At 43.1% G+C, this 13,924-nt stretch overlaps 1 protein-coding gene across 1 annotated transcript in view; it reads right to left on the minus strand.

Annotated features, from left to right (window-relative positions):
• Positions 1-550: 550 nt before the first annotated feature.
• The window catches only part of LOC111216330 (signal-induced proliferation-associated 1-like protein 1), a 29,088-nt gene continuing 15,714 nt past the window's right edge, over positions 551-13,924 (minus strand). The window contains exons 10-23 of the mRNA XM_022737830.1: positions 13,599-13,697; positions 12,889-13,064; positions 12,396-12,683; positions 11,728-11,877; positions 10,917-11,050; positions 8,484-8,581; positions 7,812-8,299; positions 6,112-6,303; positions 4,990-5,158; positions 4,305-4,530; positions 3,869-4,039; positions 3,485-3,596; positions 2,927-3,005; positions 551-1,266 (exon numbers count right to left, since the gene is read on the minus strand). Of these exons, the coding sequence (XP_022593551.1) occupies positions 1,123-1,266; positions 2,927-3,005; positions 3,485-3,596; positions 3,869-4,039; positions 4,305-4,530; positions 4,990-5,158; positions 6,112-6,303; positions 7,812-8,299; positions 8,484-8,581; positions 10,917-11,050; positions 11,728-11,877; positions 12,396-12,683; positions 12,889-13,064; positions 13,599-13,697 (2,526 nt within the window). The 3' untranslated portion in view covers positions 551-1,122. The remainder of the gene's footprint in view (positions 1,267-2,926; positions 3,006-3,484; positions 3,597-3,868; positions 4,040-4,304; positions 4,531-4,989; positions 5,159-6,111; positions 6,304-7,811; positions 8,300-8,483; positions 8,582-10,916; positions 11,051-11,727; positions 11,878-12,395; positions 12,684-12,888; positions 13,065-13,598; positions 13,698-13,924) is intronic.

Below are 13,924 nucleotides of genomic sequence, written 5' to 3' on the forward strand. Positions count from 1 at the left end.
TACTCCTCTGTCAAGTGTTGGCTTGTGCTGTTGAGACAAACAGAATCTTGTAATCCAGATCTGAGTGACACAGAGGAGAAGAAATGGAAAAAAAAGAAAAAGAAAAAAAAATAGCTGTACAAATCCAGATTTTCCTCTGGTGCAGAGGCAGATCGACCTGCCTACGTCTCATTGGCTGACAGACAAACAGCCGCAATGACCGTTCAGAGAGGTTTAAGCTTTGAGGAGAGGAAACACAGACCTCTTTACTCTCCATTTAACATGTGAAGGAAATTAAATCTTCTCCTGTGTCCCTGTGGGCTTGTGGCTTTAGATTTATTATGAGTGTGTTAGTTTGTGTTAGAGCTAACGCTCAGTGGCTGGCAGATTTGCTGCGTGTCTGACTTTGCGTGGCATTTCAGAGACTTCCACTTACAAGTCACCTGGATTGTCTCTGCTACCCCTCTGCTGTGGTGGGTTTGATTTGGCACAAAACACTTAAGTCACCTTTCAGGGAAGCTGGGCAACATTTGGAAAAAAAACAAACAAAAAAAAACAAAAACAATGAGGAAACAAAAGAGGCCAGATATCTATTGAAAGTCGTCTTAAAAAAGAGAAGCAGGTCCACTGGGAGAACGTGGCAGGGGGGTGAGGAGATTATTTACGTTCACCTCTGGAATAAACGGAAGAGGCAAAGTCGACTTCAGAAAAAGGGAGGGAGGAGGAGAGCTTTCTCTTTGTTAGCAATTTTGCGAAAAAAGGATTTTGGCACAGCGAGATGAGAGGAAGGTCAATTCAGCAACGCTCTCGTGGTCCCACAGGAGAGCAGAGGTCAGTCCTTCATAATCTGATAAACGACGCCAATTTTTCTTGACTCTCATCCTGAGAAGTTTAACAGAGGGGTCTGTGGAGATTTGCGACTGACTGGCAATAACACCCCCTGATATTTGAAGCCAATGGAAGAAAGTGGGAGGGTTCAGCATCAGACTAAATGGGTCTTAACAACAGGTCTCCACTTTTCTTGCGCACAATTTCTTGACAGTGTCGACACCCCCCTCCCTCTGCGTATCCGTCCAGACTGTGTGTGCTGATGTATTGAGTTGTGTGCGTGCGTGTGTTCGAGTTAAAATGTGCAGGGGTGTGTCAGTTCATGTCGATGGTGTTGAAGACCCACTCTGTGAACTTCTTGAGCTTGGCAGCAGAGGTCTGGGACTCCTCCTGCAGTCTCTGGTTGTCTTCCCACAGCCTTTTGATCTGAGTCTGAAGCCGCACCTTTTCTTCACGCTCCTGTGAAACATAGAGCAGCATGAATGAATTAAAACTACTTATCAAAATGCATTAAAACAAATGTTTTACTACAACAAAATAAGGAAAATAAACACAATACTGTCTGTCTCTAATAATCTCTGTTTGGTGTTTACATAAACAACTCGGGCCTGCAGACAGTGAGTCACAACTAGATAGAACTTAAGGGATTTGTGGGCAGATTTTATCAGTTGACATTTCGAATCTGCCAAAAGCACAACAAAAGTAAATCCTTAGTTGGGTGCACAAACATAAATATTGAGGCACTGGCATTTCGCAGTTTAAAGAAATCTCGGAAAACTGGAAAGAGTTGCTTCATGCAGTCTGTCAGCTCCAAGGTGACTGCTACTGGCTTGATGGTGGTTGCAGGAGGCAAGAGTGAAGCATATTAGTTTTTCCTGGTGTCAAATTCATCTATCGCTACTTTAAAAATAAAATATGTATTTGGCTCATCGCTTTCCAGCATTTCACAGAAAGCTCAAAGTTTAATCAGAATTGCATAAGAAAAAAATCACAACCAGACTGCAGAAATTCTGTGGGTGAAAACTCTTCACTGCGTAGAGGTCAGACTTGTTAACTCTCTGGCTGCGAAGTCTGAACTAGCAGATAAAAACAACTCAAACCTTTAAAAAGGAACAGCGTGCCGTAGCAGCAGATGACCTTTTAGCTTCCAGTCCTCTCAGCTAAAGACGAGATGACGGAACTACAAAAGCTGGACGAATTAAAAACAGTCCCTCGTGGTGATTTTATCAGCAGAATTTGGTGTTAATATAGATCAATCCAGTGTGGGGTCAGCAGTAGAAGCCGGAGCTGGTATAATGGTGTGAGGAGTGTTTTCTTAGTACACACTGGGTAAGTGTAGCACCAGCTGAACATCATGAGCTGGATAAACCTTGTTGCTCACTGTCTTCACAGCCACGCTGGTTTTCAAACAGATAACTTCTGGCAGGATAATACCCTAAATTTGCTTATAAGAGAGACTCCGGAGTAGGTGGATGTGGTATTTGCAGCATGGTTGTGCCGTCATAAAATATGCAAGACTTGCTGACTGGAGAGTTAGCCCGGATGCCGGAAAGTTGTTTTTGCCTGGGAACACAGTGGAAGTAACTGAAATGTAGACACAAACTAGAAAAAGAGTGTATGAGTGGATGGGAAACCCTTTGAGTCCATTAGTTTAAATGATTCTCATAAGAATACAAGAGCAGAGTTGAACCGTTCCCCTGCTTCCAGGTGATTTGAAGTAAGAAAACAACAGTTTGAGGGACTGCAGTGAAATCTGAGTCGATGATAATCAGAGGAGCAGAACCAAACAACAGAGGCGGTGCTCAACTGCTGACTGTGTGTTTTCTATTGAAGACAAAGTATTTATTTACATGCCCCTGCTCCCTGTTCCACTGTAAGCAAATCAACCAAAGCTTTTTTAATTTTTCATCCTCTCTTGAACAGAAAAGGAGAGCCAGAAAATAATCTTTTAGCACAACATGCTGTAGAGTAGAAATGGTACGGTCTACATGCAGAAAAATGTTCCTTTCATTTTCACGGCGGGGAAATGAACTGGAACTCTCTGCACGTGTGTGTGTGTTATGTACTGTGCATGTGTCTACAGTGTGCATGTGTGTCATGTTTGTGTTTTCTCTCCCACCTTCTTCAGGTCCTCCTGGAGCATCTTCACCATGGCCTCCAGTTTAGTGACCTTCCTCTCCAGCCCTATGTGACCCTCACTGTGGAACGCACACAAACAGAGACCAATAATAACACATTGTTAAAACACTCTTGGTATTAGATAGTAGAATTATATTAAATATATATATATATTTAATCAGGGCTTTGACACACCCTGCAGAACCATGAATGAACACCATTTATAATATGTGACCCAAAAAGACATGAATAAGTGGCATCAATAAAGATAAAATATCACTGAGATGTGACTCACTGAATTAATTTCAACTGTGTTTTTTTTTTAGCAATAGGTTACCATGATTAGCTTTACAGTTGAGTTGGCAGCGGGCTCACTTTTACCGTCTATAGATTGGCTGCAAAATCAACAAGCTGAGGCCACTTAATGTGTTTCTGGTGTATTTCTTGTGCGTAAGCATTTAAGCCTTTTCTCTGTATCACTACTATGCCTGTAATTGTACTCTCGCTCTCTCTCTCTCTCTCTCTCTCTCTCACAAGGTACTAATAGGGTAGATGTTACCTAGATGACGGCCGAGACAGTGGAACAGGCTGCAGCTCTATGTGAGGCTGCTGTGGACTGGAGGCCCCACTGCTCCGGTGGTTTGAATCCCCAAACACATAACTTCTCTGAACTGGAGGGAGACACAAATGGACAAAGGCAAAAACATGAAAAAGGAAAAAACATAAAGCTACAGATCTAGAATTTAAAAGAAAAATAAATAGAAAAATGCAGGAAAATGCAGATAAGTCTATTCATAGTGCAACATACAAACAGTGAAATGATCAAAGTCTATATCATATATATATATATATATATCATATATAAGTTCTATCATAGGACTAGTGCTTAGTGCAGTACTTCCTTAGTGCAAAGAAAAATAAGAAAAGGAGAAATTATTAATACCATAGTGTGTGTTTCTCTCACTCTCAAAGGTACTGGCCACATCCACCAAGTGCGTCCACTCTAGAGGGCTGTCCCTGTCTGAGGAGGGGAGGGGCATCAGCTCCTGAGGGAGGGGTCCACGGTGACGCTCCACCAAATCCACCAGTGATGTGTCGGATGCCGAAAGGTCACCTATAAACAGAAAATTATTGAGTTGTGGAAAGAAATGAATGTAAAGTTTATTTTCAACATATTTTGTATTTCCTTAATGTATTTCCAATCAAAAGGGGGCAGTAGATCCACATCTGGAGCTTTAACAAAATTGGATCCATCACATACCCTGTCAGTTTATTTCAGTCATTTATTTATTTTTATCATCATCAAAAACAAACCACGTGGATCGGAATTAATTGCTGTGTCATATCACATCATTGGAAGTGAATGAATGAACTCTTACCATGGAGTTTGACACCTAGCTTGTAGGAGGGCCGTCGAAGGGGCACCCCGCGGGTGGTGGGTGAACGTGGGAGGGTGGAACAGCTGAAGAGAACGTCGGCGCCGAGTGCCGGTTCAGCTACCGTGTCGCTCAGGGGGGGAAGGCGCTGTCCGCGATAGATGCTCTCATCTGACAGAGTGCGATGGAGTGAGCGACGGCGACTGAGGGGCTGGCCTGGTGGCGATTTCTGGCCATGCTGCACAGGAATTGTGGGTGTAAGTGATGAGGAAGTGTAATATTACTAAAATACAAAATCTGAAACCATACATTGTGAGTGAACATCTGTATAGATGCCAGGAGTGTTAGTGCTTGTGGGTGTGGGAAATCTCAAGGCTGCATCGGGATATCTGCTTACTCAATTTAAAACAATAACAGTAAGCTGAATTACATTTAAGATGGGTCTCATGAAAGCTGGTAACTTAATGGGGTTTCCAAGTAAAACCCTCCAGTCAATGTAATCAGGCTTTATCTAGCCACATTTAAATAATAATAGATGCTCCTCTTTTCTTCTTCTTTTACTGAAACATAAAAGCTGCAGAAACTTTGTTAGCAACAGTTAACTGTCCAATGATTTTTTTTTTTTTTTTTTTTTTTTACAATATGTCCCCATTAACAGATTGTCCGTGTTATATGCTTGCAGAGGCACCTTTTCCTTGTGTCTGCGCGGTGGTGGGGGGCTGTCTGGGGCACTGTGCCTCTTCACGTCTTCCTCCATAGTTGATTTAGCATGAGGCTGGGGCGAGTGCATATCCCGCAGAGAGGGCCTGGCTGCAGGTGTTGGAACAACCTCCCCTCCACTCTCTCCTGGAGACTTCCTACACACACACACACACACACACACACACACACACACACACACACACACACACACACACACACACACACACACACACACACACACACAGTTAACGTGTTGTCCCTATATTCAAATAAAAATGTGGATAAATAATAAAAGTAGAGTTCAACAGTAGTTTTTCATTGGCCAACTGCATTCATGTACTGCATCACTATTAGTCCCTTAGTGTAATACTCTCTTCAGCCACAAGGGGGTAATCAAGTAGTACATATATTATGACTACAAAATGACATCAATAGGGAAGTACTGTGGGTGGACAAGTAATGGGATCAAATGCAGTCTTATAAAGCCGCCCTGCAATAAATACTATCATTGTAAATCCAGTAATGTACTGTTTTGTCACTCCAGTACACATGTAGGGATACAGAAGACAAGCGAACTGCAGTCTGACATAACAACAGTAAACTGTGGTCTAGAACATTCCAGTATCACCTCTGACACAGTCTCAACATAAATGCAGAATGATAAATTTCATAAAATTTAGACTTGATTGAGTGCTACTGTGATTGTGAATTAATTGCATTATATTGTACAAGTGCTCGTGTTCATTTGTCCAGTCCCTGCAGGGATTGCTAGGTTTACAGAAGCAGACGTCAACCCAGGGGGTTCTGGTGTTTCACTAGTAGCAGCGATAAAGGACTGTGTCACTGACTTCAGTAAGTGCTGTGGTGAACCTCACTTCAACATACTGCTGTACCTGCTGTCACAGATAGTGACACAGTAAGGTCAAACCTCTGGACAAAGTGAATTGCTGATGCCATTGAGCAAGGCACTTAAAACACAACAAGCATAATTAAAAGCATATAATTTAAAATATTTATGTAATTATATACACTTCAACTCCAGCATTAGACTTGGAACTAGAATTAAAGGCCTATTGTGGCCTTCCTCATTGCCTTCATCCATCCTTACTTGCGTGTATCTCCAAAGTCCACAGAATTGATGGTTGAGCCCGGCTTCCTCCAGCCAATCAGGTACTTGGATTGAGCTCCCTGACGAGGGTAGAAGCTCTTGGGCCCTGGGGACACTGAGGACTGGGATGAAGGAGAGGTGGCCGAAGATGATGACTCCTCTCTGGGGGAGCTGTGGCCTGAGTGCCTGGCGCTGATGGACAAAGGAAAGAAAAAGAGGGACCCAACAAGGTAAGCAACCACAAACAAGTAAGTTTAGACGAGAGAGAGGATTAGGATATAGCTTGTATATATCTTACACCCAGGTCTGAAAACCGTCATCTAGGAATTTCCATGGAGGACATATATCACTGAGTTAGATGGAAAACTATATCAAGGTATCACCTGCGGTCAAGCCAATCCTGGCAGCCTCATTCCCCTTCCACCACTATGACAGAATACAAATGCAGCTTTAATGCTGGACAGATGATGCTCAGGTCATGAACTGTAATTCTATCTGAGCGGGTGAATTAAGACCTGCTCACACGGGAAGAGTGGTACACTGGAGTTCTCCCCGCTCTAGACACCAGTTCAGCTGTGAAAAGGTGGACACGTGTTCCACATTTCCTGAATCTTAATGTGGAAAGATAAGAGGGAGTTGAAATTACTCCTGTGCTTGGTTTCCAGGAAAGAGAGAAGGGAAGTGGTCTAGTGTTTGTTCTTCTTGGGCGAAGAAATATTGGCTTGGGTAGTGAGTATTGGAAACATGTTGCAGAGGGGATGCAAATACCGAGATGACAAATGACAAAGTAAAAGAGGTTAAATTTAAAAATTACTGCAAAACTGAAATCAGTTAAAGGTGTATGAGGCAACTTTTATTCGGAGAAATTAGATTTGCAGTTTTTCTTATTATCTTATGCTGATGGAAGTGTCTCTTATGGCTGTTTCACCATGTTTGTCTGCATCTGGCTTTAGATTTCAGCATATTGAGGGCGTATGCTATTGGCTGCACGGGTGTGGCTAGTGGTCGGCTGCTTGTCCTATCAACGATGACAGGGCAATAAGTAAACAGTAATGGTGGAAAGCCATAAAGAAGAAAAAAAAAAAGGAGTAAAGCTAAGTCAGGAGCACAGAAGACCCACAAAAAAATCTAAATATCCTAAATTATTTGTTTATTAATACAGCACATTGATTTTGTTTGCCATCTGCTTCAGACACTGATTACCGAAGGCTCAGGCTAGATTGCATTTGTTTCAGGGTAAACAGTTCTTCAAGATGAGTAACAAGTGTTTGAGTAAGAAGTTGGCTAACTGTTTGTCAGGCCTCAACAATACACACTGTGTTTTGGTGAGGAACACTGAATGTGAACCAAAATCTTTTTGCTTTTAACCCTTAAAAGCAAGCAATATTTGCCTGTGACTCCTCATCACAGGCCACTAGCATCCCTTCTCTGACTGTTTCATTTGAATCATTTTTGAGGGGACATAAACTATACAGCATTTTTCAAGAAATAATAAAAATAGCAGAATTGTTTTTTCTTCTTCTGTCTTAACTTGTTAATCATATTCCAACTCCTTAAACGGTCCCGGCCCCAGATCTGGAACCAGTCCCTTAAAAGGATAAACTTGTATACTTTTGCTCCATGTTTGGCAGAGATACACTAACTCCTCCTCCCTCTCACACAACCACTGAAAGATGACCAGCAAGTACACAAAGACAGACCTTGAGTGCGAACCAGCATCACTCAGACTGTAGGTGCTGCTATCTCGAACTAGGAGATGAGTAGGTGGGCTTCGGCCTGTCCCGTCCAGGCTCCTTTCTCCTGGAGGGCCCGGGGACTCAGCAGCAGCAGGCGACCTCTCCAGCATCCTGCGGCCTCCCTCCGTGGGGCTGTGCCACGGAGACGCTGACCGCTCCCTGCTCTCTCTGCTTCCGCTGGGAGCCAGCAGGGAGGTGGCGCTGCCATGATGAGAGTGTGGGTGGGCGTGGTGCGAGGCTCCGTAGGAGCTGGTGTCAATGCCACTGTCGGCCGACGCCCCCTGGAGATAACCTCCTCCTCCCAGGCCATTGGGCTCTGTATCGCCCTGGTCACCGCCGGAGCCTCCGCCCACTCCCAGTTCATACCATTTATCACTGTCACTGTGGCCCCCACTGGAAGCTGTGCTGGATAGAGTGTTACTGCTGGAGTGACCAGAGTAAGGGCCGTCGGACTGCCAGAGCAGAAACAGTGGAAGAGCAAGAGGTTTCCATGTTAGTGAAAATATCAACTCGAAAAAATCAGACTCAGAAAGTATTAGTATAACTGCGCTAACAGAATGCTAACTATGCTAACTTTAAGACTATATGCAAACAGAGATTCAGAAATCGTTTAAACAGTACTGTCAGAATTCTGACCTGGCTGCCCTTCTTCGGGGACAGGTGGATGACCTGCTCTTGCCTCTGGATGCGAGGAGCTCCAGAGTAGCCTTGACCAGACTTGGAGACTGGGGCCTCTGCAACAAACAGACCAATACACACAGCTGATGACAAACACATGCATAGACCCTGCGGTGCAAACAGATGACTTGTTGATGATTCGACAGAGAAGTTGTTCCCCCCCGCTCTGCTCATTTATGTGTGTTTTGCTACTACAGCACGCCTGCTTCCAGGAGGCTCATGACACTGACATAGTTTTCATTCTGCCTCTGCCATCTCCTCGAAACAAAAACACAAATCACTTGTCATCAAATGCAACATACATCAGACGGAAATGTATCCCCAGGCTGTGTCTGCTGGATTTGTTTGTTCTGGGCAAGCTGTGCCACGTGAGAGAATGTGTGTATGTGTCCTGAAGCAAAACTCGGGGTATAAATGGGACTGTTGTGTAATTGTCTAGATGTTATGCAACAAGACATACAGAGCAGGCAGCTAATGACCACAGCACCATGAGAGGGAAAGCTAAGGGAGGTATCATAACATCTGCTGGGCCTGAATCTAGTAATGTAGTGAACCAGCTCATATCTCACTAAGAATATTCATTACTCTGCATAGTTCTCTCTGCACAGCGACCCACAGGGTTCTCTGCACTAATTAGAGACGGTTGCACATGTGCGTGCTTGGTTGTTTGAGTGCTTGTGCTTGTGTATGCTCTACATTAGTCTACATGCTTGTGTGTGATATACTGTTTTGTTTCTTAAGAGTTTTGAGATGCGATTGATCAACCAGATGTGTTGGTATGCAAGGACTGCCATTTCACGACAAAAACAAAAGCATCAATCCCCAGCAGCTTGGCTTAATGTGTGCATTCCTGTAGGCTAGGTAGATAAAAGTCGCTGTACAATAATGGGATAGCAATTTTTTTGCATCTCACCAGCCAATGCATGAATTAACCATAAACCTGCCACAGGGTATCTAAAGAAAAGGCAGCAAATGCTGTGTTAAATGGTAGCTGCAACAGGAATTCTTGATGCAGTAATTATGTTAATGCAAAACCCTGCATAGGCTACATTAAGGTCTAAGTTAATGTTTGTGTATGACAAGAATTAAGAGATGAAAAGAGCAAAAGTGAGTCTCCTGCCCTCTGCATGACTTGTGTTATTTCTGGACAAAGCGTGGCCACATCATCATTGCTGAAGACTAGCGGGTCAAGGGGGTAAAATGGGAGGAAGAGAAAAGGACAGAACCCTAAACCACAGAGACAGCAAAGTGGACTGTGTACGGCTGGACACTTGGCTGACTTAGGCTGAGCTGGCCCAGCATGCATTGTTCCGCCCTGACCAATAAAGACTTAAGTGCTATAAACAACCACAAAATTAAAGACTGGTGGCCCTTCTCTGTGATTGTGGCGGTCAGAAACAGGTTGAGGACATGGCTGAAAGTAGGCTGGTCAACAATCAACCAAAGCAACATCCTGCTGGGAATCAGAGGAGCGGTAGAGGCGCATGTAGTCTTTATGGCTTTCTGAGACTGAGCTGGAAAACAAGAAGAAAACTCCCCAAAAAACAGTTTATGGGAGAATACTCATAATTAAATGAAAGCCAGTGTACAAGAGCATAAAAAGACACAAAGATACAAAGAGACAAACATAAATGGCAGTGGAGAGTGAGGAACAGACTGGAGGGAGAGAGGGAGAGAAGGAAAGGCACACAAAGAGTAGTTTGGCCAACTGTGTTGATAGGAAACAAAGAAATTGCCCCCTTCTCTCTTTCTCTTGAGAATAGAGAGAGAGTGACAAGAGACAAGGCTTTATATTGTAATTGAGATCAGTGACTGAACACCCCCATTCAATAATTCTCTCTTTGCTATTTCTGTTTGTCTCATCATCTTTCCACCTTTTTTGTCTGTTTGCAGAGACATCAAGACCTTCTCTGTGAAGGCAATATAATTCAGAGCTAGCTGAGTAGGAGGAGAAAGAGGATGACAGGGGGGGAAAGAATGGGAAGAGAAGTGCTGTTTAGAAGAAGTGTGGATTCTGTCAGAGTTCGGATCTCAGCACTGGAAGGAGGAGGCCGCTGCAAAAAATGAGGAGGCACACACAAACACCATGCGCACACACTCTTCTGCATACCTGTCATCTCAAAAGTTTTAGTAATATGAATATATATTTGGATGATTTCCTTCCTGCACTGTTACTCCCTCCCTCGCTATTCAAGAGTCAAGCATCCTTACATTCCTCCCATGTATAACAACATACACACACAATAGATGATGTTTATAAAACCAGCACGAGTAAATATATTTACATTTCTGAAAAAAATAGAATCTACTTGCAGTATTAATCCACTGCACATTCCTTTCTTACCAAGTTTTCTGTATTAGCTCCACTATTTCAACAGAAGATATATTCACCTGTTGACCCTCGTTCTGCTCCTCCCCCTTCCTCCATTCTTGACCAATTGGGAGTGGACTTCCCACTGCACCCGCCGTCTCCGACCACCTCTCGTCTCTCCGCAGACATGGGAGAATGGCGGCTGCCTGCAAACCTGGTATATGAGCACACATGCCCAGAATCAGAAAGAATTCTTTGTTTTTAAAATAAGCTTATTAGCTTAAAATCAGTGTCTCCTCTTATTAAAAATGCAGAGCAAGAAAAGATAGAATAACAGCCTTTGAAACATAATAGATTTTCCCACAGGCTGTAGTGGGTGGATGTAAAAGAAAGAAAAAAAAAAAAAAAAAAAGACGTTTCCCAGAGACAAATACACAAATTCTAGCACCTCACTCTCCTACCCTGTCATACACCGAAACAACTGTCAAATTAATACATTTCAAGCCAGCTTTTGCTATATTGCAAATAATAAAATATGAATATGCAAATTTAACTTTCTGGGTTGAAATGAATAAATCAGCTTCTTAAATGCAGAGGGCAACACTGAAAATAGTCTCACAAGATGAGTTCAGTCTTTCGAAAGATGAAAACTGACAAGTACCATTGCATTATAATGCATCAGCTACTGAGAAAAAACAGACATGTAATAAACATTCTATGGTTAAGAATAAGAAAAATAAGAGCCTCGAGCCAGCAGGAAACCTTTTTGTGAAACTGGGGGACCTTTTTTGCTTTTTTTTTATTTTTTATATGATACATCAAAATCTGCATAAAAAATAATCCGACACTAGCCCACAGACAAACACAACCCCCCTCCCTCCTCTTCCTTACTGCTCAGGCATGGACTTCTGTCTCCAATGAGCAGAGCTTCCGGAGGCGTCACTGGAACAAGACAAGTTGCTTGGAGAGCTCCGATTGTGAGGGGAGCGACCCAACGCCAGGGAGGAGGCCAGGCTGTAGCTTTCACTGCCCGGAGACATCCTGGTATACATACAATGACACATACACACAGGAACTGTGAGGATTTACAGGCGCATGGAAATGGAGGAGCTAAAGGAAGATGAAATAAACAAAGCAAAGCATTGTAAAAGTTAAAAGTTTTTCCCTTCAGAGGAAATTCCATTGATTGCTACTTTGTGATCCCAGTTCCCACATATTCTGGAGAAAAAAAAAATGTTGTGAATACTTAAAAGTTTCTGCTATATACCCACCAGCTGCCTTTTATGAGGTTTGTCAATACACTAGCATGCAGAATCTCATTTCACCTGAGTCTTAGAGGTGAAAATAGAAGCTGCAAATATTCATTATTTCGCATGAAAAAAAAGAAAACTGTCAAAATACCAATGACTCAATGATTACTTCACCAGCTGCGAGAGTTCTGGCCTTCAAAATCCATATTTTCCAGTTTGTATTCTCTTTTGGAAACCTTTCCCACCCTCCCCCCTACTATAAATGTGATTTTCCACTGATCCATATTTAAAAAGTGGACAGGTTCAAACCTTTTGGTGTCCAGGGGTCGACCATCACTGCTGACGCTGCGTGGGATGACGGCGCCTCTCTCCAGCCTCTCAGCTGACAGCGTCTTCCCCACAGAACTACCCAGGCTGATAGCGCGGTTGGGCGTGTGGGGCTGTGGCGAGGCAGTCAGTGACTGCTGAGGGCTGCTGGACGTCCTCTGCCATTTGTTGTTGTTGCTACGGAAGGGGAACTTGTATTCGAAGGAGCCACTATCGCTGCTGCTGCCCTTGTATTCTGACACAGGCATTCGATAGAGCTCTGAACAGCCTCTGTAGAGAGGGACCAAAGATGTTTAGTTAGACTCCGTTTGTCTCACAGGGATTTCAAAGGTTTAAAATATTATTGTCTCTTTAAATAATGTGAATCCTGATGACAGAGTGCATACCACGGAACAAAAGAAGAGCTCATCTGTTTACCACCTCTGGAAAATAGTAATATTAAATAAGTGCCTTATATAAGTACCATCCCACCTACCTGCGTGGAGTGGCGTCATCATGTGGTGGGATGATAACAACACGCACTGTCACTGAGGTCCGCAGGAGGTCGATCATCTGCTCATGGGTCAGTGTTGCTACAGCAACTTTGCAGATTTCTACCAATCGGCTTCCCTGCCGCAGTCCTGCCTGCCAGGCGTAGCCGTACGGCTCCACCTATAGTAACAAAATTTGATTGCATTACAGCTGAAGTGGTAAGATGCATAATTCTCCAAACAGTAATAAGATGGAAAGCCAAACTGTCCACATATGCCAACTCCTGGTTTATTTAAAAGTAGTTTTTTCCATTGAAAAAATAAATAAATTGGCATTTGTTTCTGCTGTTGTGTGACTGTGTGATACTAGCACATCTAATATAAGACACTGCACAACAACGCATGCAAGCAAATGACATCCACAGCCTGGCAGCTACACTCTTATGATCCAATCACATGTCTAATATGAGGGAGAGCAATGGTGTAAAGATTTCTCTAATAAACCGGAGATAAAGCAGCTTCAAAGATACAGATCAAGAACTAATTCAATAAAAAAAAAAAAATTGTTTTCACAGATTCATCACATTAATAAGTAGACTACAACTAATAAAGCATATTCAGATGTTCTATGTAAGCACGTGCTACCCCAATGATTTACTCGATCGTTTTAGAGTACATTTTCAGAGGAACATTTGGGTATTGTACAGAGGGATACCTCAGCCACGATGCCTTCATAGTTCACGTGGAAGCCAAGCTGCCCCAGGCCATTTCGACGAAGTGTCATCTCTGATGTCTCACAGCCTTTAGTCAGGAGCTGGACATCGGAAGGGCAGAGAGTATTGCACAATGAGAGTATGAGAGAAGGAGTGACAGTAATGATGAGAGGAGAGATGATGACAAAGAGCAAAAAGGGGTTAGAAGGGGGGGTAAAGGAAAAAAAGGGAAGTACAGAGAGAAAAAAAAATTGAGGTAAATTCATCTCATCTTCCACAACGTCAGTCAAATTTTCACAACAACCAAACACTGTGCGTACAAGTGGTT

Source organism: Seriola dumerili, unplaced genomic scaffold (assembly GCF_002260705.1).
Source record: "Seriola dumerili isolate Sdu_G_001 unplaced genomic scaffold, Sdu_1.0 BDQW01000025.1, whole genome shotgun sequence".
NCBI lineage: Eukaryota > Metazoa > Chordata > Actinopteri > Carangiformes > Carangidae > Seriola > Seriola dumerili.